The following is a 25808-nucleotide window of genomic DNA, read 5'->3' as shown; positions in this document are numbered from 1 at the left end:
CGCCCACGAGCCGAGGCGGTGCCGCGGTCGGCTCCGGCCGCGATCTGCCGGTAGGGGGCGCTGCTCGGCCGCCGCCATCGCCGCTCGCGGGGCCGAGCGGCTGCGCGGGGCCGAGCAGGGCCGGGCGCCTGCGGCGCGGTTTCCCTGGCGCGGGGAAGGGGCCCGGGCCGGGCCGCGGCGGCGCCATGGGGAAGCGAGACAACCGCGTGGTGAGTAACGCCCGCGGGCGGCGCCGTGGGCCGGGCGGCCGGCCGCCGCCGGGCTCGACCGCGGTGCCCGGGCGGCGGCAGCGGTGCGGGGGGCGGGCGGAGGCCGCGGAAGGCTCGACCGGCCGGGTCCAAGGCTCCGGCCGCCGGGAGAGGGAAGCGGGGAGCCGTTTGCCGGGCGAGCGGGGCCGCCGTCCCTCTGGTCGCACTGCTGGGCAGCGGCGGCCCGGCGGCTGCGGGGCGCGAGGCTCCGAGCGGCTAGGCGCGCGGGCCGCGGAGCTTCGGGTCCCTGGGCGGGAGGTCCGGGGGGTTCGCGGGGCCGGGAGCGGGCAGCGACTGGGGGGGTGTGGAGCGTGGGGGGCGGGCGCCCGCCTGCGGCTGCATGACGGAGCCTTACTGCCGTGTCGAAGCCGGCTGCTGCCGTGACTGAGAGCTGTTGTGCGAGCTGCTGAGCGCGCGCAATTAAGATGCTGGCCTAGTCCTTAAAAAACGCAGCGTTCCCGGTGGGAGTTGCTGCAGCTGCTGAAGTAGTTCTGGTAGTCACTAAACCGTATCTCCTTACGCCTGGCACTCGGCCTTGCTGAAACGGGCTCCCCACGGCTCCGCTCGCCTCAAGAGGCCCAAATACTCGTGGTCGCAGAGCTTCATTCTGCATTGTTACTGCATTCATCCCTCTTTCTCCTTGAAACTTGTGCCTGCCAGCCAGCCGCTCACCTTACGCTCATCCCTTACTTAGGCACCGTGAAGTGTGAACTGATAGTTGCTGAGTTTTGTGATGAAAAAATAAGTCATGAGACTGTTTTTCCCCTTTTTTTTTTTTTTTAGCAAGTGCTTTGAGCTGTAGCTGGCTCCACAGGGCAACTGTCTGCTCAGATCAATGGCAGTGTGCAAGAGGTGTACAAGACCTCCCAGCGGAGAGCTGAGGGCCTTTGGTTGCTTCACTGAGGCACCAAAATGATGGAATCAGTAAAAGAGGGAGATTTAGCTTAGAGTCGGGACTAAATTCTTTAGTCAGAGGGTGGTGAGGCACTGGCACAGCTGCCCCAAATGCTGTGGGTGCCCCATCCCGGTGGCACTCAAGGCTGGGTTGGCTGGCAGCTGAACTGTGGGGTAGCAGCCCTGCCTGGCAGGGGGTTGGGGCTGGGTGATACTTCAAGTTCCTTCCAACCCAAACCACTCAATGGTTCTGAAACTCTAAAGATGCGGCTGTGTCAGAGCGCAGGGTCTGGCCTATGCTTCAAGTATGTTGTCCTCCTGTAGTGTTTTGGATTGTGTTTGGGTGTCTGCTTACAATTATTTTAATATTACAATGGGGACATACCTTACCCGTGCCAGCCAATCTTATATCCCTGTAATCTATGGCACAGTAAAGAGTCGGCCACAGTGACTACTGGTATAGACAGGTTATCTTACAGGGCTCTTTTCTGCTCTTCTGTGACTGCAGAGCTTTCTACCTTTTACATCTTCTCCATAGCTGTTCTTTAAGCTGTCACCATTTGGACTGTTTGGAGAAGGACAAGAAGTTTATTTCTTTCACATCTTCACAACACTTGTAGGACACTGACGGGTTGCATGGCTTGCCCATAGGACCCTGGCCAGCTGAAGGTGCCTTCTGCTTTCCACGAGCACAAAAGCTATAAAACAAATATCTTTAATAACTGCCTGAGCTAAGTGCTGGGAGAGGAAAATAAACGTGCATATGAACACTTTCTTTGTTAGGACATATTTTTCTATGGTTGCTGGCTGCTGAAATGCAAAGCAATGTAAGTGCTTCTAGGAAACGTTTGTTGGCAAAATGAATCTTCATAAATAAAGCTACTGAAATTATAGGAATATTTTAAGACATACATTCCCTAATTGTTGGATGTAATACAGTATTCAGTCGTTACGTGCCTGCTGCTGGAAAGAAAACTGTGCCACTGTGTGGAGGGCTTGCAAGGAGTCGGTTTGAGGCAGAAAACCAGCATTTGGCAGCTCTAGCCAAAAGGTAGAGAGGGATTTGTTGTCATTTTGGGCTAGTTTGGGAGGAAAACTGCTAAATTTTATTGAATAACAGTGAGCAATCTTGTTCTTAGGAATAATTACAAATGTAAGAAGCTCAGGCTTTCACAAGGAATTCCTGCAGGTAGCCAACGAGGAACTGCATTTCTGCCATAATTTCTGCTGTTCCCAGTGCACTGCAGTTGTCTTGGTTTAATGAAAACAGTGTTAAAGTACTGCATTCCTGCACCGCTAAAGGAAATCTTTTCTGACTCAAGCTCAATTTAGATGCAGAATTCCTACTCCTTATTGATTTGCAATATAATAAGCTGCTAGAGTTATAAATGTGAATATGTGTCTTCACTTGAGCAGTTGAATCCTCCTGCTACAAAAGAAGGTGCCAGGCAACCAGAGCTGTACATTGCTTGACCTTTTTCTTATCTGCAACCTGCAGGCAGGAGGAGTGGTTTGTCTTGTGTTTTGTGAAGGTAAACAGTGAGGCATTGGGATGGCATCCTGGTAAGAGCAGGAGACGAGGGAAAATGTACTTCCTTTCTACATGAGCAAAATATCACTGGCATAGTAACAATAGAGTAATTGTTTACTTCAATTTCTGACATTAATTGCTGAGGTTATAATAGATACCTCTTAAAATTCCAGGTTTGCCTTATGATAGCCCTAAGTGTCCAAGGTCTCATATATGCATAACTGTCAGCAGAACGCCACTTGTATTTTATCCAGGATGCATTGAGTCTGCCATCATCAGTTTTGAGCAGAACTCCAGAGGCCCGAGTGCCAGATGTCCTAGAGACAAAGAACTGAAATTAAATCATTCTTTCCACATCCCAAGGAGGAACGTTTCCACGATCGTAAGGCTGTAGTTGCTTTGCAGAGTCAGCTCAGGAGGGCAGTGGTCCTTTTGGGGCGAGTTCCTTCTGCCAAAGTGTAACAAACTGAAAGCACTTTTCCCGGGTCCTTCTGTGACTGAGGAAAAGGATGTGTGAAGAACAGCAAGGACAGATCTGGGTAACAGCACAACCAATGAACTTTATATTTCTTTTTGTTTCGTGTTCAAGGCTTACATGAATCCCATAGCTATGGCCAGAGCACGAGGTCCTGCCCAAAATTCGGGACCAACAATACAAGACTACTTGAACAGACCAAGGCCAACATGGTAAGTGCCTGAGCTGAGTGAAAGATTTGTTCCCGTGTTCTCTCAGTTACTTACATCCTCCATCAAATACAGTGATACACTTTGGAAGGTTCCTTGGCTCTGGCCAAGATGTTATTTTCTAAATGCATATTCAGTCTCTTTTAAAAATAACATTTCACTTTGAAATACGTTTCTCATTTGTCTTTAAATACCTTGGCTCAGAAGTTTCTCAGAAGAGCAAAATGTTGGATACTTTACCTCTTTCAGAATTCTAATGCTTTAAAGTATGCAGACGTATTAGATTTTAAAACAGAGTAATCTCTAGGGAAAAAAAATAAACATTTTGCTGGTAGATTCTTAGAACATAGTCTACCATACCCCACAAAATCATTGCTTTAAGGTACCCTCAACAGCTTACTTTACATTCAGGCCATTTTAACCTCTTTCTTAAGAAATTAGAGCACAATTTACCTAATTGCAAAGTTAGCTTTAGATCTTTCAGAGAGGTTTAGCTACCATGCTTAAGTTATTACAGTTAGGTTACCATATGTGTAAGATCTACGATAATTTTCCCGTTGGAAGTTCAGCCAAAGCTAAACTTCAAAAAAAAACCACATAAAGTTAGACACTGAAGCAGTATTTTTAATTGTGAGAATACAGTGACTGATCTTTCCTCCTTTTTGTACAGGGAAGAAGTGAAAGAACAGCTAGAGAAGAAAAAGAAGGGATCCAGGGCTTTGGCTGAGTTTGAAGAGAAGATGAACGAGGTTGGTAATGTTGTTAGTATGTTAATGCCCCAGCTGTCTTATCTAGTATGCTGCTTTTCTTCCCTTATCATTAACAGCACCAAGTACCCATAACATTTCACTATGCTCAATCTCGTAATGAGTAAATGTTTTATTTTGTTTGTATTGAATGTTAACATTACTTATTAACCAGTGAAGAGCTACTCCTGATTCAGAGAAACACTGCATAAAAAGTTTTGAGAAACGCTGTGAAGAAAATGTGAACTAATCATCACTTGTTTAAGGTCACACAATCCAAACACATTGGGAAGAGGTGTGTTACTGGAATCAGGCTGCATTGGTGAGGAACATACACATGATTTGGATATGGGAGAGTGCACCGAGTGGCCTTGAATGTCCAAATACGTTTATGGAACACTTCTCTCTTATCCTAAGCTGATTACATTCTGTGCTGGTTCCCTGCTACAAGTGGGGCTATTCTGGTAACTCTGTTTAGCATCTGCTGGAGATCAGCATGTTGTAAGAAAGTTTCACGTATGACTCCTGTTGTGTACACAGGAAGGAAACTGTAGATGATGAATTTAACTGCTCTGTTCCCTTCTTGGATTCTGGTATCTTGGAATCAAGCAGTAATCTTCAACACTGTGTGAGAGTTTCTGATTGAAGTAGATAGTGCTCCTCCTCTGTTACTGAAAGGGCTTGGTACCATGCTTGTTACATCTTTTTGCCTCAGAATTTATACCAGTATTTGGAAGATGATAGAATGCAATTCTGAGGAGACTGGTTGTTTTGTGCTCTGTCAATTTCAGCTTTGTGACTTCGGTTTAGTATTTTATTGTGTCCCTTTGCTTTATTACGAATTATTTGTAGCTTCTAAGCACAGATCTCTCAGTGGTAGAAAGGGTTGTAAGTCTCTGACTGAGGTGCCCTCTCGCTCAGTTTACTGACAGATGTTCTGGTGCTTTTTGTTTCTTTCTTTTATTGGTTTTGTGGTTTTTTGGTTTTTTTTTTGTTGTTGTTGTTTTTTATTTTTTTAAAGAACACATAGCCAATCTGTTTCTACTTCAGAGAGAATGTCTGCCTAACAAAGCCCAGTCTGTTGTCAGAGGGTCTGTAGGCAGCACCAGGTAGCTGAAGTGCCCAGCCTGCTGTGGTACTCTGTAGGCATTGCCTTGGATCCCAGAAACACACTGCGTGCAGCTCTGTATCCTGGCTAACCTTGTGACTTCTTTCAGCACTGTTAAGCTAATCCACCCTGTGCTGACCTGGGTTCTGTGTATCATACTGCACTGCATGTGTATAATCGTATTCAAATCCTGATATTTTTTTCCCTTCAGCACAGTATGTGGGTTGTCATTTCTTTGCCAGTACAATACCAGTACAGCTTAATTAGGAGGAAAGGAAGAATCAAAATGATAATAATAATAAAGAAAGGAGCACCTGATGTTGCTAACATGGAAAGCAGGAATAGCACAAGCTAGCAGAATTTCAGTGTGATGGGATGCTTCAGAGCCCTTAAAAGAGAAATTTGGGATAGACTGAGAGAACTCGTGAGGGAAACAAAAGAGATGTGCATATAATGAAGTTCTAATCATTGACACTGACAAAGCACAGAACAGACACTTGATACACCCATGTGTTGAAGAAGGGCCAGGAACATTTGTCTTGCAATTCTACTTTGGGTAATTTTAAAACATACGCAGAGTGCCTGTTTTTCTGGTAGGCTGACCCACCGTACTGATGTGTTCTAACAAGAGCTCTGTGGTACTACAAAATCAGAGACCAAAATTGATGACCTCCAAGATAAATAACCATTTCTTAAGCCCAACTAACTAGAACATTAAGGTATGAACTAAGATAACTGGATTAATTTTAATCGTCTGTAATACCAAGTGCACCATAGCCATGGTTAATACTGCAGGCTGTTTATTTTCTGTGGATTTTATGAAATTTCATTAATTCAAGTAAAGGACATGATTTTGACAAAGTTCTCTTAATAGAGCTGTTTGGAAATGATGGTCGTGTCACCCTTATTTTGTTTGTTTCAGAATTGGAAGAAAGAACTGGAAAAACACAGGGAGAAATTACTAGGTGGAAATGAGAGTTCCTCCAAAAAGAAAGAGGTCAGTTATTTTCAATTTGGTACAGCTGGTATTTGGAACTGGTTTTTGCAATACGAAATGCCATGAAGACATTTTAAAAACCAGCATCAATGTATATAAACTAAATGCACAAGAACACATTGCCAAAAATAACGTTTGTTTTATTCTATTTTTAAGAAAAAGAAAAAAGAAAAGAAGAAATCTAGTAGGGTGAGCAAAATTTTCAATTTTCTGAGCTTTTTTTGCTTTGGGATTGTGCGTATTTGCTGTTTGTGTTTTCTTGGGAAAAGGGAATATAGTTTTAATTTTGAATTTGGATGTTAAATTACCTGATTTTAATTGGAGAGAGGCAGATTGTTCTGCATGAGGAGAATTTTACTTCTGCTAAAAGAGCGATTGGTTGGGAGGGAAAACTTTAAATGTACATTATCACATTAAAAATATCAGAAGTCACTTTTTACAGTTTTATTTAAGAAAATCTACGTGAGCCCAGCTTCTTGGAAGTAAACAGTTATTGACAGTGCTTTGTAAATGGAGAGATCTTAAGATTAGGTGTTTGCATGGACTTTTACTTATTTGGTAGACAAAATGCTGCATCTCACAAGCTTCACTTTTTGTTGTGTTTGGTCAAGTTGTCTTCATCTTCCTCTTCTTCATCAAGCTCTGATTCTTCCAGCAGTGCATCTGATTCAGAAGATGAGGTAAGCACTAAACTACCAGGATGTAACGTGTTTTGTATTTTGAGTGAAACGTTGCCTTCATATTGATGTCAGCATGCTTGAGGCATAACTGTGGAGTGTGTTTCTTGTGTTAAGAGAACTCCTCCATCATGGAGGAAATACTTGGGATTTCTGTCTTGAACGTGGAAGATTAAACTGAAGATGAGTAAGCATTTTACCACGTGTACCCAAATCACTGAAATAGTGGCTACTGTTTGCTTAATTTTACTTACTATTTACTGACTTTAACAGCCAATAAAGGTACTTTAAAAGGGTGATACTGTAGTTCATTATGGAAAGAAGAAAAGCAGCGAGGACGTACTACACATATTAACCCATTTTATCTGTAGAATCTGAGATTCATTGCAAAGTGATGTATTGCAAACTAGACTAACCCACAACAATGCTCTGAAACCACTAGATTAAAACAGAGAGGTTTACATATTTTGGAAGAGATTGTTCTGGTCTTGAAATATTCTTTGGATCTAGTATAGTGTCAACAGTTTTGGAGTATTCTAAATCTTAACCTCTAAATTCCTATTAACACAGCTAAGATCTTTTAGCAAGAAATAGAGTGTTAGCATCTTGCTATGAAGCTTGCAGAGTATCTCAAACTCTGCAGATGCTGAAAGCAGCCTTCTTATGCAGTCTTTTTTGACATATGTCAACCAGTATTATTGGGTAAAAAGCAAAGCAAAAATGACTGTAATCATAGAAGTAATAGAATGGTTTAATGGTTTTCCTTGGAAGGGACCTCTAAAATTATCTAGTTCCAACCCCCTGCTATAGGCAGGGACACCTCCCACTAGACCAGGTGGTGGAATGCTTCCAGGGAGGTGGCATCCACAACCTCTCTGGCCAAGCTGTTCCAGTGTCTCACCACCCTCTCAGTAAAGAATGTCTTCCTAATATCTACTCTAAATCTACCCTCTTCCAGTTTAAAATCATTTCCCCTTGTCCTGTTACTACATGCTTTTATAAAAAGCGTGTGATCAGAATAAGGCTTTCAGGCTATCCTTTCTAGAAGATGAGGGGAAAACAAAAGTAACATATTGAACTGATTGGAAGTAGAATGCACAGTGGCATGCATATTTTTCTATCAAAGGATGTGTCATATAAAAAGTCGAATTAAATACCAGCTCACACTTCATCATGAGACTTAACACAGATCTTGGCAATGTATTTTAAAATACTCTGAGGGTTTCGTTTGCATAAAACTATTTAAATTTGGTACATTTGGTGCATATGATACAGTTGTGAAATTTAGATATATATCTGTTCAATAACTTCTTCATAAACAAATATATTTTGGGAGGCTAGCTTGTAAACTGAATCCATTGCTGTGCTAACATGGATTTGTATGCTTTTCCAGTAGAATCCCCCCAACTCACCACATTATTTTTACTGGTTTAGCATAAATCTTTTTTAGAGATAGTCAGGTTCTGTAGCATACATCTAAATGATAAACTGAATCTAGGGAACCTGAATTTTACTCTAGTTTATTTTTTTTCAATGCAGAAGAGTTACAAATGTCTTCCACTAAAGGAATCAATTGTAGTATCTTCATTCCTCAAGAGAAAATGATAATATGTAGGATTTTGGCATTCCCTATTCTTTCATGTAATGCAAGTTTTTAATATCTAGTGAAAATAAATTCAGGATTGTCTTTTTCTTTTTTTCCTAAAACATTTGTGGATAGGATAAGAAGCAGGGGAAGAAAAAAAAGAAAAAGAAACATCGCTCCTCACGGAAATCTTCATCAAGCTCAGCTTCTGAATCTGAGTCAGACAGCAAGGTAATTAAGTGCACATTACCCTCAGGAAATGTCTCTGATGTGTGTTAGAAAGACGAGCATTTCTGACTTTGTAATTGCTGTATTCAAAGTCATGCATTCTTACTGTAGGTGAGCTGTGCTTGTATCTTTTAAGTTGTGATCAGGAATGTACCCGTGCTGTCCACTTGGCAGAATACAGTTCCTCTTCAGAAAATAAATATTCCATCAGTTTTTATTTACTTTTCTGAATTCAGTCATAAACAGTTTTTGTGCTGCTCAGATGTTTTGTTTTACTACTACATTAACACTCCAAAAATGAAAATGTTCCATAATGTTCTTGTCAACATGCAATTGAATTGAATACCATCTGTGAAAATACACTATTTCAGGGAATGAGTGGCCAGAATACTGCCTTCCTAAGTGTGTTTGGACTGAATAGTTGCCTGTTGGATCTCTCAGCCTCACAAATAAGTAATAAATTGAAAGTTTGGTGTTTTTTTTTTTTTATACTTAAAGGTAGAGGAGAGTGTGCTTGCAGGCACAACTTTAAGTGAAGATATATGTGGCAATCCATTTTGTTACCACTTTTCTGTGGTAGTGGACAGTAACTGTACTTCCTTCCAAAATAATAACAACACTATGTTTAGGCTGGCATTTCACTGGAATTTTCTTGGAATTCCTAGTTCAGAATGGTATAAAATCTGATGAATCACTGTTTGCATCTAACTATGAATTTGTGCTAGTGGCAGCAGTTTGAAAAGGTTTCCTACACATAAAGGGACACAGAGATACTCTTACTTTTGAAAGTAGATGATAGAAAACTCCATGGCAATCTCGGTTTAACCACTGTCTGAATCCATTGAGATGAGCATGGATGGAGAATAAAAGACTCCTGGAGGTTAGAGAGTATCTGGTGATGGTAGTAGAGGCTGGTATCCTTTCTAGAGGCTCTTTAGGTGTACTGCTCTGAGTAAGTTCTCTGTTGTTTGATTCCATAGAGACCTCTTCTTGCTGCTCATTCTAGAAATCAGCAGCTGCCATCAAAACCTTGTTGCTTTTTGTATTGGTCATGTTAGCTGCAAGTTAACAATCTTCAGCATGCAGAAAAAGGCAATGGGTCAAGCTCCTGTTGCAATTTCTTTTTTTACTGGAATAACTTTGTCATGGTGAATGTTTTTCTTTCTACCTAGGACAGCACAAAAAAGAAGAAGTCAAAGGAAGACCATGAGAAAGAGAAGGTATAGTTTTACTTTTTAAATACTTGCATCAGAACTTCATTTTACATATAATGTGTCTCTTCTACTCCTCTCTCTCCACCCCCCAAATCTCCCCTTTTATTTTTTTTTTTTTTTAAAGTATTGAATACTTCAGCTTACACTTACGGTCATTGTCCAGAACTTGACAATTCAGTGTCCCCAGTTTGAGTAAGATTTTTAGGTTCCTATTTTAGTAATTGTCAGTAGAAACTGCTGGGTCTGGTTTTGTCATGAAGGTAAATGAAGCAAGTATCTAATCTGCTGTAGTAGATCATCAGCATTCTAGTATGTGGGGCTTAACATTAACAGTTAAATTACCTAAAAGCGTGTATGGTATTTCAGTGACACACCTGATAGGATATTGGCTCATTATTCTAAATTAAGTAACAGCAAGCAGAGGATATTTTTTCTAAATGCAGTTATAATTGCATGTTTTACTTATAGCGGCTTTAAAACATTGCTGAGAAAACTGTATTAGCTTAAGCAGGTTTATCTTATTCTGTCTTTTCTCTGGGCACAAAATCCCTCCCTACTCTCCCACATGTCACCCATTTTGTACACACGAGTCTAAGGGCTTTCCTCCTGCTACACTGAATGCAAATAATCTTGTTGACTTAAATGTTAGTTATTTCTGTGTGTAAACTAACAAAGCTTTCAGTGTCAGCCCTAGGCTTTCTTTTCAATTACCTTTGTTAACACATTGCTCTCTGCTACTACAATCAATGTATTATATGGTTTGACGTATAAAATTTCTATTACATCAGGCAGATGTCAGTTTTTTTGTGTGTGTGTTTCTATTTCCCAGTTCTCATTTCCCAACAATCCTTCTTGAGTATCTTCCTTCAAAGAGCAAGTGACTACCATAGCCCCTTAATCTTGGTTAAGTTGCATTGCTGCTTTCACACTTCTGAAATCAAGGGGGCTACAGGTCTTTTGTGCTCTGTATTATCAATGGATATACAGAGAGAGAGAGAGAGAGAGAGAGAGGTGTGAGAGTGAGTGTTTGTGCGTCCGTCCGTGCACGTCTGTCCGTCCAGGAGCTTGGCTAATGTAATTTATATTGGAGAAATGAGAGAAAGTCACTCACCCTGTCCTCGGCTCACAAGATGAACTCCTGATGGAGCAGATCTCCAGAGAGATCCTTCCCCACTGGCAGTCAGCTCTTAAATGGGTCTAGGAGAGGTGGAGCCAGGCTCCACCCCTTCCTGCAGCACAAGTGAATTGCCTTCACCTGTGCTCCCATGGCTGACTCATTGCTCACCTCAGGTGATCAATCAGAGGTTCAGGCCATGATTCAGCAGCCCCATACAGTGCTCTGAAGATGCCTTTTCAGATGGGTTACATCGTGTGTGCTTTTCATGAGTACTTCTGTGAAAGGATTGTGGTACTTATAACAGACTAAGTAGGAGGGTTGATATAAGTACTATCTCAGCACTCAAAAAGGTGATTAATAAGAATTAAGAATAAGAATTTTTACTGTTTTTTTTTTTTACTTAGAAATAGAATGGAAGAAATGGAGGAAAGTAGTTTCACTCTTAGGAATCCCTTGCTTGGTCCAGAGCAAAGCTTACTTGAAAAAGCATAGGGAAAAAAAACAAGTGGCTCATCAGAGCAATCTCCTGCACCATGTGAATTACAAAAACTAAAATTGAAAAATAAAAGACTGCTCGACTGCTCTTTAAATATATTGAAACTATTTATATAAAATGTTGTAAGAACATGTCCCATGCCAGAGGCACAAATCTAAAGGGAGCTTTTTATTTATTAGCACCAAAGCAGCCATACTCTGAGGCATCTTAATTTACTCTACAGTCTTTCAAAGTGATGAAACATTTTATTTTAAAATGCTTGCTCCTTTATGAGTTTTCATTTAAAATAAGAGACTGTATTGTACTATTATATCATTCTTAAGAAGTTGCAGTATCTTGGTAATGAAGAAGCAACACACAGAAAATTATTATATTCTCACTGAAAGCATTTTAACTTTACGATAATTTGCTGATGAGTAATTAGTTTAATGCATAATTTTTTTAAATATTTCATAACTTAGAAATAATATTTCCACATAATTTTAAAGCAGAAGAATATCTGAAAGGCTGAACGTTACTTGCAAATATATTGTTTTATGTAGGATGGCAAAAATCATCACAGAAAGAGGAAGAAAGCTGATCGTGGTGATGGGCCTTTATCATCAGAATCCTTATCAGAACCGGATCAGACAGAGGAGGTCAGTGTGAAAGCTAAGTTTCAGATGTTATAATGCTTTTAGCTTAATGATTCCATGAGTAAACAGCTAAAACTAGCCCAAATTGAATATATTATTGAAATGTTCTGTTCTATACAGTTGATTTTAGGCATGTGGCATGTTTAAAGTTGTATTTGTCTCTTTATTAGATACATCTGATAAGAATTGTTTAGTGCAACTCCTACCACCTACAGTTTATTCTGAATTAATTTTCTTGAAACTTTTCATGGATGTTTTAGAGTTTAATAAAATGAGGCTAAGTGGTGCTTCACAAGCTTTCTCTTTGATCATTGAATACACACAGGCAAGATTCCAAGATTGCTCAGCTTTTTTGGCTGCCTTTTGCCATTCACCTAGAAAGTGTTGGACATAACCTTACTCTCACCCTTGTATATTTCCTCTCAGGATTTGTATTCCTGTAGAATTACAGAACACCGAAAGGTTCTGGGGTTTTTCCATTAAAATTTCAACCAGGTTATTCACTCAGTAGTTTTACCGTTACATCTCTGCTGGCTGCTTGTGCTGCTGTGTTTAAATAGCAGAGTGCCCAAAATCAGATGTTTATAGGATTATAGTTATTCTAGAATATAACACTGTTATAGGCAGCAACCGCTCAGTGTGCCCTGCCAGTGTTATGCCATTTCGCATTTATATACAACACAACTTCAAACTTTCGTATAAAACAACATTCCCAAAGCTGCTGTCTCATTATATTTGATTTTTATATATATATATATTTTTTTTAGGTTCAAGTGAAAAAGAAGAAAAGCAATGAGGAAAAAGAGAAAGCAACAGCAAGTATCCCTTATAGTCATACTGTAGTTTTAGGACATCCATATCTTGTATTTGGTTAACTTACAATTTCACAGTAACACAAATGCTTAATAGTTAGTCACATTAATTGAAATTTGAAATTTCTCTCTTCACCTATCTAAATCACTTTCAGCTGCATAATTAAGGGAAGAATTTGTCACTATTTTAACTACATAGATATGTATGAATTGAGATGCATTTAACATTTGTTGTATCAAGTCAAAATATGTTTTGCTCTGTACCAGCCTAACAACTGCGAATTTCTACGTAGTATCAGGTGAGGTAGCAACATGTCATGTAGATATCGAGGCTGTTCCTTTCTAGGAGTGTTGTGTATAAATATTCCTTTGTACACTTTCTCTACCAGACTATAAAAAGGGCCTTAGGACTCAATCTCTGCAGCATCATAATACTAACATAATTCTTCCCTCAACCAAATGCAATGCTGCTGGCAACCGGTTGCTTTTCTCTGCTTTGTGGATAGTTTCTCTGATGATTAAGGTGAGACAGGGGTTCAGCAGTGATAGGGTAGAACCTCAGATATGTCACATGTACCTGAGTTAGGGTTCTGAGCTACTCTGCACTGTGCAGCACTGTTTGTAATTAGGTACCTCCGTTTCCCAAATGAATTACGGCACCTAAGCACAGGCATTTCAGTACTGTTTTCAGTATATATGGAATTTGAGTTAGTTTGTCATAAAATTCATAGTGACTAATTTTTTTTTTTCGTAAAAGAGATAAGTAATGTGTATAGAACAAAGATATTATACCAAATTTGCTTTATGTTGTTACATCTACTGAAGAATTCCAATTGAACTTCTGCTTGCAAAAGGACGAGTTTGTACCTTTCAGTTTTTGATTGAATCTGGTGGTGCTAATTAAGTGTATATGTGAATATTTAAAATTGAAATTATATCTTTTGTTTTAATTAAGGTGCAAATGCTGGAGATTCTAGCCTAGTATAGTGCACTGTGAATACAAGCACCTAATTTAAGTCTGTAAACAGCCAAGTTACTCCCATATACATAAGATTTCAAAGCACATTATTCTCTCAGAAATCTATAAAGCACTGAAAATTTGTTAAAAAGATGAAGAAATATGATAGTGATGATGCTGAGGAGTGTGAAGTAGCCAGACCATGATGGATAAAATGAAAACTCCTAATAGTGCAAATCATAAACTTTTTTGTGTGATTTTTTTTCAATAGGCTTTTATAAAGGTCTCCTCTGAAGTGCCATAGATTTTCACAGAAACATCTTCCAAAATGTCTTTGTAGAACTTTCATTTCCATGCTCTCATTGTTACTGAATGCAATTTAGTAGATGGCAGTTTTCTCATACTGTAACTTCCTTTTTGCTTTTTTTCTTTTTTTAGGATAAAACAAAAAAGAGAAAGAAGCACAAGAAGCATAGTAAAAAGAAGAAAAAGAAAGCTGCTGGTTCAAATTCAGATTTGGAATAGTATTTAAAAAAAAAAAAAAGCAAGACTATCAACAAAAGTGCAATGACTGAAGGAAATTTAAACTGTGAAATGATAACAAACTTTACCAAACTGCATGAGTTTTCCTGTGTTCTAGAAATATTCCTAATCTTTCAGTAGCCAGCCAGATGCAGCTGTGCTGGGAAGACCATTGTTATTGCCTGCTGCTTAATACATGAGGTACAACTTCATTAAAGTCCAGTAAGCAGTGTTAGATGTTTGAAACAACATAAGGTGGTAGTCCAGCTAAGATGTAAAATATTGGAAAGTAAGAGTTAAACTTTTTAGATACTTAAAGTAGTGTTTTAAAGCATTAGTAATAGTCTTTATTTGTAAATCAGGACAAATAAGATCCCAGATTCATCTTGTAGGTTTATATTATACTTAAACAGTTACCAGCTGGTGTCTGCGAATGGCATTTACAAAACGGGAAATGAATGACAACGTATAAAATGCTGCCTTTGTAGTAATTGCCCCATTACCGTCTTCATGCTTATGAGAAAGGGAATGCTACCATTTTGGCTAACTGAATAGGGTGCCTTTGCCTTGATCCTTGCAAATCTCTGCTATTTTTAATCCACGCAGCATCTCTGATTCCAGAGAGGCCAGAACTATTGTCAGCAGACTTTTTCTGAATAAGCAGTTCTGGGCTTCTGAGCATGTGCTTCTGCATTAAGCAAGAGCAATGACATTTTGCAGTATAACTGACATTCAAAGCCAGAAGACTTTACCTCTGCTTCTTTGAAATAGCGATAGATCTGTGCTAGTAAATAAGCGGATTTCATTTAGTGTAATTTGGTTTAGTTGAACACTTCTTGCAAACTCCAGTAGCGTTTTCTTTTCCCTTCGCATTACTTTTTGGATTGTTTTGCATGATTTGTACCTTTATTAAATTAACGAAATGCAGGTAATCATTTGTTGTAACCAGTTCTCTGGATTATGTTCCACGTGCAGAGTTTCATGTATGTATTTAGTTATCCTTACAGTTAAGTTCATTGCTGTGTTGAAGTGCACACTTGCTGAAGATATTTAGCATGTAAAAAGCAGGGTTTTGATACCTTAACAGCTTCATATTGAAGCTGATTTTACTCTAAGCAAGTTCAGTGGCAGACCTGTTACATGACGCATCTTGTTAGATTAAGGAAAAAAAACATACTGCCAGAATCTCATTAAATATGCTGTTTAAACAGTTTGTATTTATATTTTTGTACTTGAGGGCTACAGAATGTTGACCTAAATCATAAAGCTGTTTTATTTTAAATTAGTTGCTTTAGGAATTGAAAATAAGCTTTTATAAATTAAATGTGCACGCGAGAAAACACAAGCAACCGTTAGATTTTAGTTTTTACATGAAATTCTCGTTGTATCTTCCACCGAAGTACCCGTGACTGTGCCTGCTTTAGCCTTTAACAACCACCCATCTGTCTGCGTGGTCAGCTAGAGATGACAGGAACCATCCACCCCTTTTGCCACTGCACAGGTGCTAACTTCTAACTTACCTCTAACATACCGACATTTGAAGTATTTTATTGCCAAGGATTTCAAGACCTTTCATAACTGATAATTAGTCTGCAGATCATAAATAAAAACGAAGGGGAGAAAGATGATTTGACGTTGTCATTCTACAGTGACATTGACTTTTCTATTGAGTTCTTAGAAAATACAAACATTGAGTCGTAGCAGTGTCCTACACTAAGTAGTCGGATGGCATATTTTATATTGTTGGTTGATGCTACTGATCCTCGCCCCGTTGTGTCAGTGAGGTAAAATAAAGGCAGGGAGTAGTAGGGGTTTGGCTGGGGGCTTTTGTGTTTTTGTTTTTCAGTTGTGGCGTCGCAGTGTTGGTAACCGTTTGTAATGAACCATATCAAATGCTCTGCTCTGTGTGATACCTTTGTTGACTTTTACTCAACTACCTGCAACAGAAAGAAATAAAAATGGGAATGAGGGCCGCAGTCTTCCACATCCGTAGGCCGGTATGTCATTTTACCAGTCTGAATAGAACTGCCGTTGTTGTCAGCTGTGTGCTTCACAAACACTTGCAGCGCTTTGGAAGTGGTATAGCTATTAAGGAGCTTACAGGCTTTGTCAGTTCACAGCAAAGCCGCTTTCACATTGGCGATGGAATGTGTTTTGGTTTTCAATACATTAGACAACCGCACAGAGACTCCTCTTGCATCTTCTTTTCCTGGTTAGAAAAAGCCATGGTGCCGCGTGTACTGAAAGGGCCACTAGCTGCGGTTTAATGGGCCAGAGCGGGGCTGACCGACCTGCCCGAGCCACGCCGTCCCGGTGCTGCCCTGCCGGCACACGCAGCAGACGGCAGCCGCGCCGTAGCGCTGCTGTGGGACGCGTACCGTCGCTGCGGGGGCCGGGCGGGGCCGACGGGCATCTCCTCACGCGGGGCGTTACTCGGCTGCCGCACCGCCAGGAGCCGAGCCAGCAGCCCCGCCATGCGGCGCCGGGCCCGGCGGCTGCCCCGCCCGGGTTGCCCGGGCAGCGGCGAGGAGGCCGCCGCCATGAGCAAGAAGCGGCTGCAGCAGCTGGTGGAGTCGCTGAGCCGTTCGGCCAAGCACTGTGAGTGCCGCGCGGAGCCGGAGATGGCCGGGGGCCGTTTGCTGTGCTCCGCTGCCCGCCCCCGAGGCTCGGAGCGTCCCCTCCCTTAGGAACGGCGCGTGGTGCCGGGGGGAGGTGCGGGTGATGTCGGTTTTTCACGTCCCCGGAACCAGCTTAATGCGCGAGGTCTCCGTGTCCCGCGGCTTTCCTCTTTGCGCCACCGTTCCGCTATTTCGGTGATAAGGTTTGCTTGTGTTTCGGCTCCTAGTTAATAGAGATGAAGTGGAATGCCTCATCAGGCTCTTCGACACGCTGATGAGTGCGTCCCACAGCCGCTTTGCCGCCGTCGGCTTCGATCGCAACGTGTTCCGCGACACCCTGCACCGTGCCTTCGGCATGACGGACGACGTGCTCATGGACAGAGGTGAGGTCGGCGGGCTCAGCAGGGCTGTGGTGCTTCCTCTGTAACTCTTGGCCAGCCCTCCTGAACAGCGATCTCTGCAACAGTTCCCTTGAAGACTTCCCAGGTTACGTGAAAACCTGAAACTAGTTTCTGTCTGTTTTCTTATTCCAGTGAGAATAGTGGATCCGTACTGCCAACAAAACCCCTTTGATCACTGTGAAAGAGGTTGACAGAGCAGAAAAGTTGTATGCAAACAATTGCTACCTCTGTGTGAGCTTGGGTGGAAGGGAGGTGGAAGGCCAAAGTGTCCATAGGGGAGGAAAAAAGTACATTGCTGACCCAATGAGCATTCCTGGACAAAGGATTGTTGTCTCCGCCGTGTAGGGGCAGCCAAGGAAGAGTCATGCAGGGTGCTGCTGAGTATATTTCTTTACACCGAATGGTTTTCCCACGGTTTGGGAAGGCTCACACTCTTGTATGAGGAAGGCCTGGCAGATAAGGAACACCTGGGTTGCTGAGTGTGGATGTGTCTGTCCCAGCCACCCTTAGTGCCGTGACAGAAGAGGGCAGTGCGATGCCACTGTCCTCCTTCCCTTCCTTCTGTGGCTCCAGGACTTGGTGGCCATTGCAGCCGATGAAGAGCTCTGTCGTGGACTTGATGAAGGTGTTCCTCTGCTTGAGGAAAAACGTTTTTATCTTTTCATTGAACATAAAGAAATATTTATTTGCGTTTCTGTATTACATAAATTTAAAATGCATCTAATAACCCTTTCCAGTGTTCCGCACTTTCGATAGAGACAATGATAATTTCATCAGTGTGATGGAATGGGTGGAAGGCTTGTCGGTATTTCTTCGGGGGACACTGGAAGAAAGGATTAAATGTAAGGTTTATCTGCATGCTAGTACTTAGTGGTAATTATAGTATTCAGGACTATTGAATTATACATCACTTTCATTTTAATAGATTAGTTAATCAAAGTGTTTAATAGTTGACAAGTTTTCTTCTGTAGCGTTCAGTGAAAATGATTTCTGAAACCATTTCTCTGAGACAGATTATTGTGTAAACTCTTACTGTGTTGCTGACAGAAAATCTTCTGAACTGAAGCTTGTTCTACTGTATGGTTTTGACAGAATTTATGTTTTTGTATTCCCACACAAAGCTGGCAGTAAACATGTAGCTTAAGGGGAAGGGAGTGGCTGGATAACAGCCCCCTCAGGCCAAACAAGACCTGTGCCAGCATTCATGTACTGGTACAACAGGGACAAGCAGCAGTTACGTTGATTCTAGCAGTTCTTCAGCTCTGAAGTATAGATGGGAAAACTAAGTCCGTTTTTTAAAATGTTCTTAAGAACCTTCAGAGTAATGATGGAGAAAGATGGTAGAGAAAAAAATGCAGGAATTCTGGAATTTTTAAAAGCGGAAAAAAGTGGGGGGAGGGAGGAAGAGACTGGGGGTGGAGGGGGAGTATTATAGAAAAAGGAGAACGACAGCATGTTGTTTCCATGGTTCTGGTTTCAGCATCAGCCATCCACAATATGCTGTCAAATTTGATCATAAAGCATTGCACTGGAACATGGCTTGGGATGTCACACCACTGGGATGTGTGCCAGGATGTAACATCAGAACAACCACAGGCCGTAAAATATGCAGCCCTGCAGTGAGCAGTCTAGGATATACTGCTGTGTGATGGCATGCAGTGGTGTTTATCATAAGTTTATGCCAGTACAAGTTTTCATTGTAACAAAGCCATTAGCAGGGGAAAAAAATCTGCCCCCAAAGTAAAAACTTTTGTTTGTTTTTTAAATAAGTTTTGAGAAGGATACTGATATGTATTATAGTCCTAGATTTCTGATTTCAGGGAGGCAGAAGGATTTGCAAGATACATTAGACATATGCCTGTGCTGAAAATATTCTATTACAGATTTGCTCTTTGCCTTCAGAGATACTTCAGTTGCTTTTTCCATACTAGTACAACTCATTCTTTTTCCTCTGTTTTTCTAAAGCAGTTTCTGAAGTAACTGGGACGTGATTTGTATGTTCAAAGCCCTTTTGATACAGACAGTTGGTCCCAGTGATGAGAAGTTGGGTTTCTAAACAAGAACCTCATTTATGTTCTAAAAAGCTACTCTTAGAGAAGTTAAGATCTGTAAGCTGCTATCGTTTCTATGAACTGAAGAAATAGATTTCAACTATAATGGGTAAATAGGAAATAATTGAGCAGTATCAAAATGTGATAGGTGCATTTCATACATAAATAGTACGAGAACCATAGAACATCCTGAGTTGGAAGGGACCCACAAGGATCATCAGGCCCAACTCCTGGCTCCATACAAGACCACCCAAAATTCAAACCCTGTGTCTAAGAGCAGTGTCCAAATGCTGCTTGAATTTCAGCAGCTTGTGGCCATGGCCACTGCCCTGGGGATTGTGTTCCAGGGCCCAACCACCTGCTGGTGAAAAACCTTTTCCCACTATCTAGTCTGTATATGTTAAATGTTGCTCAATACATACACTGTACAACATATAATTCATATTTTCTGTCTATAGGCAACAGCTTTATTGATGGGTGATCTAGTTTGTATGAACTTTAAATTTATCTTTTGAAAAGATTGTTTTGAGGTTTATGACCTGAATGGTGATGGATATATTTCAAGAGAAGAGATGTTTCAAATGCTGAAAAACAGCCTTCTCAAACAACCATCAGAAGAAGATCCTGATGAGGGAATTAAGGACTTGGTAGACATAGCACTGAAGAAAATGGCAAGTACTTTCTTACTGTGACACTTAACATCTCTCAAGCTTGTGCTCCCCATATGAGGGTTCTGTGGCTGATCTTCAAGAATTTCAGTTTGGCCCTGTGCCTTGAATAATAGTCATAATGCACCTTTAAAAAAAATTTATTATTATTTATTTTTACTTAAGGCCTTTACTTTATAAGGATTAAATAAATGCTTACTGTAGCATTTGTTGCTTTACACTGCCGTGTTTGTAGAAACAGGAGATTTTCAAATTATAGAAATACAAAAAACTCAAGGATGCTTCTTTTCCACCTACAGAGGAATATTCTGCAGTCGGAAGCGGGCAGGCAGTAGCATACTCCATCATGTGCTGCTATGTCTACACACTGAAAAAGACATGGCAGAAGTATGCCTACAATAAAACCACTCACATAAAGTATTTCAAGGATGTAGGTATACCCACAATGTAAATACATAGAATGCATCTTAACGTTTTCTTCTACCTTTATCCTTGTGCAGCCATTGTTGAGATTTGTCCCTGGGATTCTCAGTTCAAGCTCTTCCCACGTTGACATTTTGCCTTATCAGGAATTCTGTTAGCAAAGCTGTACTACGTAGTTGAGTTTGTTCCATCTTTTATGCTGTAAGTAGAGACAAACTCTACTTAAAGATCCTGTCTGAGCAGACTGATGGCCCAAGGAAGATTTTTGCGTTAAAAAAAAAATCCACATGAATGAAATATCTGTTAAATAAACAGGCAATTACTACAATACTTTGCTAAGGACTTCTCCTTGTGTAGGACCATGACCATGATGGCAAACTTTCTTTTGCGGACTTTGAAGAAGCTGTCAAAAATGAAAATCTTCTCTTAGAAGCCTTTGGACCGTGTTTGCCAGACGTAAAGGTACATCAGCCTTCAGTTAAAAAAGACGTATCTTCTTACTATTTTTAACTATATGTTCAAATTATGGTATTAACTGTCTTTGTATGAAGTTTGCTGAATTCATCTGGTGTTTCAGTTGTGAGACTTTCTGAATTCATGTCTGCCTGTCACAGTACACATTTCCTGATACAGTCAAACATTGAAAGCATAGAAACATACTATGTCATGCCACTTGCCTGTGCTGTGGCAGCAATACAATAAATGATTCTCAGTAAGCATCCTCCCAGGCTAAGAAAATGAGATAGTCTCTTGCAGTTTATCTGAAACTTCTCCAGGAATGCAGTGTTTGTTCTTTCTTCAGTGCCACTGGCTCCACTGCCATTCTTTTGGGAGAGACTGGTAACCTTCTGAGAAAATACCTAGAAGTGTCATCTCATACTATAGTGCTGCTATTGCACTGCTATTCCATCCAACTGAGCTTTATTTATTAGCAGTGCACCCAATTCAGATAGATTTTTTTCCTGAAAGATGGTCATTTGAGATGCAGTAATTTCCTCAGTGTTAAATCAAACTGAAGCAAGATGTCTGCTTTGTAATAGTAATTTTTTTACTAATCCATCATTATACTCTTTGAACTGCATTTCATTTTTAAATGCCAACAGCCTTGCCCTCATAGAAATGGAAAAACAAGACTCTGACATACATGCAATAATGCATAGAAACAGAAAAGTTCCATAAGATTGTTGAAAACAAGGCAAGCATTTATTTGCTCAGAACCTACATTTCATGCCAGCTCACCTTCCTAATAGGCTGGAAGATGGAAGGAAGGAGTCTCGTAGCTGTGGCTGCAGTCTGGATTATCTCAGGTCACCCGAATAGCAGCTGTTTTCAAAACGTCACATTTTAAAAGGTGTCAGTAGGCTTTCAGTGACCCAGGGTCAGTACTTCCATTTTTCTCCATCAGGGAAAAGTTTTGAAGAGTTTCTTAACAGCATTTATGTTCACTGATCAGCGCAGAAAAATGATTTGCTTTTTGTCAGAATTGGTGGTAAATCAGGGATACAATTCCAGCCACTTGTGGCAACAGGTAGGAAACTGAGTCGGTTTCTTAATTCCACTCTTTGTGTGTCTGTTCTGCACCGTACCCTACTGGTACCTTACTAGGTCTCTAGCTCCATTTTTAAAAAGAATTCTGTTTACACACCCTTCCGAATCCCCCCAAAAAATCAATGGATTTCAGCTATGAGCACTTCTGAGCATGAAGAAAGCTCAGAATTCACAATTGTATGGTTATAACTTCAAACACTGTGATCAGTTTCTTGATGACAGTAATGATACTGGATTTAGCTTTTCCATGCTACAAAGTATTGTTTCACTACTTATACATTTCAGTTGGCCCTCTTCTTCTAAATGTGAATGTTCCAGTTAACTGAGAAAAAACTTATTTTTTTTCTCCTGATTTAACAGAGCCGTATGGCATTTGAAAGGAGGACCTTCCAGGAAAAGCGTAAACCCTAACTCCAACTGGAACACTGCTCTAAGAATTCTTCTTCATTCCTCATAGGACAGTAGAAATAAAAGCATCACAAAACAATTGATATCTTAAGTTTTAATATTCCTTTATTGTAAAAGCTATGGAATAAATAGAATTTGCTTTTATTACTTTACTTAATTGCAGTTCTTTAAATACACAGGACAAGGTTGCTACAGTATTATGCTGGTTTAGTTTTTATACTGGTACTATTTTTAACAAGGAATTGCTTGAAAATGCAATATAAAACACTTCTTTTTTAATTTAAAAAACAAAATTAAGTATTTTAATTATATCCTCTATAAAGAACTGTAGAAGGATGCTGCCAGCAGTATCTATATTCTTCTTCTCTGCTTTACTAGTGGCTTGGTGGCACTAGTGCCTGGCTTTTCCACAGATGTACTCGAAACAGACTCTGCTACCTGAAATAGGAAAAAAAATTTCTAAGTGAAGCATAACCATTGTTGGTTTTTTTTAATGCTAGTTTTAGAATAACGCTGTGTCTTCGGTCTTTCAGTACTAACAGGCATATATTGTTACAATCACACTTACATTGATTTTTTCAATAGAAAAGGGAGAGAAGTAACACCAAAGGCGCATTAAATATGAGAGAGCAAAAACTCTTAAGAAATGCGAGTGTGTTAGCTATTTTTTCTTTTTTTTTTTTTTGTTTGTTGTTGTTGTTTTGTTTTTGAGAAAATTTCTATCACCCAAACCAATTTCAGATGCTCCATGATATACACTATTAAATATTTTATCACTTGCTCTCCATAGCAGAGGTGTTTCAAAATAAAGTCTGGTACACTTTGACTTTGATATTTTGGGAAGGGAAAAATGTGTTTTTGGCAAGCATTTTAGAGATGTACTTTTTTTAAAGGATGTGTGAAAATGAAAATATCAGAACTTTAAGAATCCATACCTCTTTCAATTTATTTCGAATCAATGTAGCTGAAGTATTCAGTGAATCATCATCCATATCCACTTTAGGTATTTCTGGTAGCTGTGGACCAATAATGTCAGTATTGTCCACATTTGTTTCAGTGAGAGCAGATTTGTTACCCTCTTCTCTCTTCCTCTTACGTTCCTGCAGGTGAGTTGTACGAGGCATAAACCTGTCAGTTCCATTATCAACTGGAACTGTTCTTTGCTGAATTAAAGGCACTGGTGAAGCACATCCTCCTGGATGTGTCTTCAGAGATAGGGCTGTGCTTTGACCAAAGTTCCCAGAGATTTCAGCACTGTGGTTGTCACACTGGGGAAAAGTCAATAGGCCCTGACTGTGATTGCTAGAAGGATATTCCATGTTTTGGGACACCCCATGAGAATCTGGAAAGCAGGATGGATCCCAGTGACTAGCTGCATATGATCCTGATGTGCTCCACTGACAGTCAGGCTTGGTCTTCCTAGGCCCCTCTGTTTTCTTCAACAGAAAGCAATCTTTAAAACAAAGAAGCCAAAACAAACAAACAAACAAAAACCTCTCATTTTATGCCATTAATTCTAACACACAAGTAGTGTTCAATACAGTGACAGAAACACTACCAGCAACACTTCAGTTCCCAGTTACCTTTCTGTGATTCTGCTTAAACAGCACCTTAAGAAATAACCTCCTGCAATGAATAATGATATCCAAGTACATAAGCATAAGAAAGGAGAGGCCTATACTTGGCACTGTGCTTATTTTACAGCTTGTCCATCCTTCAGCGCTGCCTGGAAACTCAGCAGCAAGGATGCCTGTCAGCCCAATCCATTCTTCACATTCCTTACAGAGCCAAATGGCAGGCTGGAAAAGATTTGGGTTTTTTGGTTGGTTCTTTTTTTGTGTATTTTTTTTCTCTTACATAACTGTCTTTTTGGCTATGCCTGAAAGAACTGCAACAAGGGGGAAAAAAAATGATCCTCAATTTCCTGGCAGTGCTTAAAATTTCAGGTAACATTTTGAAAAGAAAACAAGAGAAGGAAACAGTGAAGTTTTAAAGCTTTAAAGTGCACATTAACTAAAACGTTGCCTTCTGAAAGATGCATCTTTAGAAATAATTGAGAAACATCCTAATTCTGCATCTTTTAAAACAGATAAGTACAAAATATTTTCTTTAATAGATGCTTTTGGCTTTACCAAGACCCAGCAACCACTGAAATTAAGATTCTACATGAAATGTAATTACAAACCTCTTTGATTTGTTGCTTTTGCTATATACTTCCTTCTGTCCTGCAGCTTCTCCCTAGTTTCTTGGACTGTTTCAAATTCTGGAGCATAGCACACGTGCAGCAAACTCCCAAAGAAACTGCGTTCATCCATTTTTTTCTTGGCCACCCTGAAGGAAACTAAATGGCGTTAGCAGAACTGAGGGCTTTACTCTGGAATGTAGATCATACACAAAGAGGCTGTGAAGGATTAAAACAGCAAAAGGCAGTTACTGCTCTGCACAGTGTACCTCGCACATTGCAGATTCTGGAATTTTATAAGATAAACTTCAGTGAATTGCTCCGCGGGATATTCATCTAGGGCGTGGTACTCTTCTATGGCACCGTACAAGGCAAACTGCTCCACTAATTCCTTCATGACACCTAACGCAGGAACGCCCTGGATCAGTAAATAACGAGATTCCAAGTTGATGGTATACACCTGAAATAAATACAGGAGAGTATTCTCAAACGCCCGCGCTCTTGCTTCACTGCAAAAATAGCAGCTCACAGCATTCGCGTTGCCGCTGCTGCTCAGCCGCTCTCAGGATGCCGGAAGGCCCGCTGTGCTCCGTGCACAGATGGGATCCGCAGGAAGCCGGGAGCCCGGCCAGAGACAGCGAGGTGCGGCTGTTCGGGGGAGGAATGACCGCAAGCTTCCTACTCGTCACAGAACATCAGCTGGAGCTGACGCTTCTCCACAGCTCGGAGAGTTTGCGGAGTAAACGAGTCTCCGGCCGATTTCCGCACGGCGCGGCCCGCCCGCCCTCGCGCCGCACCTTGACGGCCCTGGGCCGCCGCCCCTCGCGGTACTTGGCGCGCGATCCGCAGGCGCCCAGCTGCTGGTGGTGCCTGCACGCCTCCCCAAGCGCGCCGCCACCGCCCGCCGCCATCTTCCCGACCGCCGCCGCCCTCCGCGCAGGCGACTCCAGCCGCTCGCCGAGCAAGCAGCCAATCAGACGGCGCGCGGCACGCCGCCCTTCTCTTATCGGCTCTTCCAGGAGCGGAAGCGGGAGCCGTCGAGAGGCCGGGCGGAACG

At 41.0% G+C, this 25808-nt stretch overlaps 3 protein-coding genes across 6 annotated transcripts; 2 read left to right on the top strand and 1 right to left on the bottom strand.

Moving 5' to 3' along the window:
- The first annotated feature begins 30 nt into the window (after positions 1-30).
- Positions 31-16350, top strand: FAM133B (family with sequence similarity 133 member B). Its single transcript, XM_085227443.1, has 11 exons — positions 31-209; positions 3263-3360; positions 4028-4106; positions 6134-6208; positions 6365-6397; positions 6820-6888; positions 8606-8701; positions 9871-9918; positions 12068-12163; positions 12928-12975; positions 14369-16350. The coding sequence occupies exons 1-11, from the start codon at positions 186-188 to the stop codon at positions 14453-14455; spliced, it is 753 nt and encodes a 250-aa protein (XP_085083569.1). The 5' UTR covers positions 31-185; the 3' UTR covers positions 14456-16350.
- A 542-nt stretch (positions 16351-16892) lies between these two features.
- CLXN (calaxin) lies at positions 16893-22721 on the top strand. Of its 2 annotated transcripts, XR_014884231.1 has the most exons (7): positions 16893-17050; positions 17298-17453; positions 18209-18313; positions 20042-20193; positions 20490-20620; positions 20971-21075; positions 22522-22648. XR_014884231.1 is itself a non-coding variant. In XM_010712567.4 (6 exons), exons 1-6 carry the CDS (start codon positions 16927-16929, stop codon positions 22570-22572), a joined length of 693 nt encoding a protein of 230 aa, XP_010710869.2. In that variant the 5' UTR covers positions 16893-16926; the 3' UTR covers positions 22573-22721. The 2 variants fall into 2 exon arrangements, 1 of the variants encoding a protein (XP_010710869.2); XM_010712567.4 differs by lacking the exon at positions 20490-20620 and having other exon boundaries at positions 22522-22721.
- On the bottom strand, positions 22657-25786 carry RBM48 (RNA binding motif protein 48). 3 transcript variants are annotated; one of them, XM_085227435.1, is made up of 5 exons: positions 25549-25786; positions 25021-25169; positions 24755-24900; positions 23505-24022; positions 22657-23007 (listed from the first exon to the last, which is right to left on the bottom strand). In XM_085227435.1, the coding sequence occupies exons 1-5, from the start codon at positions 25660-25662 to the stop codon at positions 22921-22923; spliced, it is 1014 nt and encodes a 337-aa protein (XP_085083561.1). In that variant the 5' UTR covers positions 25663-25786; the 3' UTR covers positions 22657-22920. The 3 variants fall into 3 exon arrangements, with proteins under 3 accessions (XP_085083561.1, XP_010710988.2, XP_085083562.1); XM_010712686.2 differs by having other exon boundaries at positions 25021-25211; positions 25549-25784; XM_085227436.1 differs by having other exon boundaries at positions 25281-25693.
- Between the last annotated feature and the right edge of the window lie 22 nt (positions 25787-25808).

This window comes from Meleagris gallopavo, chromosome 6 (genome assembly GCF_905368555.1).
Source record: "Meleagris gallopavo chromosome 6, MGAL_WU_HG_1.1, whole genome shotgun sequence".
NCBI lineage: Eukaryota > Metazoa > Chordata > Aves > Galliformes > Phasianidae > Meleagris > Meleagris gallopavo.
This window is presented reverse-complemented; position numbering and strand designations above follow the sequence as displayed.

Bases quoted from the DNA above. Each gene is read 5' to 3' on its own strand.
- FAM133B (XM_085227443.1), top strand. From the start codon at position 186: ATGGGGAAGCGAGACAACCGCGTG. The intron at 6,209-6,364 runs GTCAGTTATTTT...TCTATTTTTAAG, and splicing joins GTTCCTCCAAAAAGAAAGAG to AAAAAGAAAAAAGAAAAGAA. The intron at 9,919-12,067 runs GTATAGTTTTAC...TGTTTTATGTAG, and splicing joins AAGACCATGAGAAAGAGAAG to GATGGCAAAAATCATCACAG.
- CLXN (XM_010712567.4), top strand. From the start codon at position 16,927: ATGCGGCGCCGGGCCCGGCGGCTGCCCCGCCCGGGTTGCCCGGGCAGC. The intron at 17,051-17,297 runs GTGAGTGCCGCG...TTCGGCTCCTAG, and splicing joins GAGCCGTTCGGCCAAGCACT to TTAATAGAGATGAAGTGGAA. The intron at 20,194-20,970 runs GCAAGTACTTTC...CTCCTTGTGTAG, and splicing joins ACATAGCACTGAAGAAAATG to GACCATGACCATGATGGCAA.
- RBM48 (XM_010712686.2), bottom strand. From the start codon at position 25,662: ATGGCGGCGGGCGGTGGCGGCGCGCTTGGGGAGGCGTGCAGGCACCAC. The intron at 25,212-25,548 runs GTGCGGCGCGAG...TATTTATTTCAG, and splicing joins GGCGGCCCAGGGCCGTCAAG to GTGTATACCATCAACTTGGA. The intron at 24,901-25,020 runs GTACACTGTGCA...AGTTTCCTTCAG, and splicing joins CAGAATCTGCAATGTGCGAG to GGTGGCCAAGAAAAAAATGG.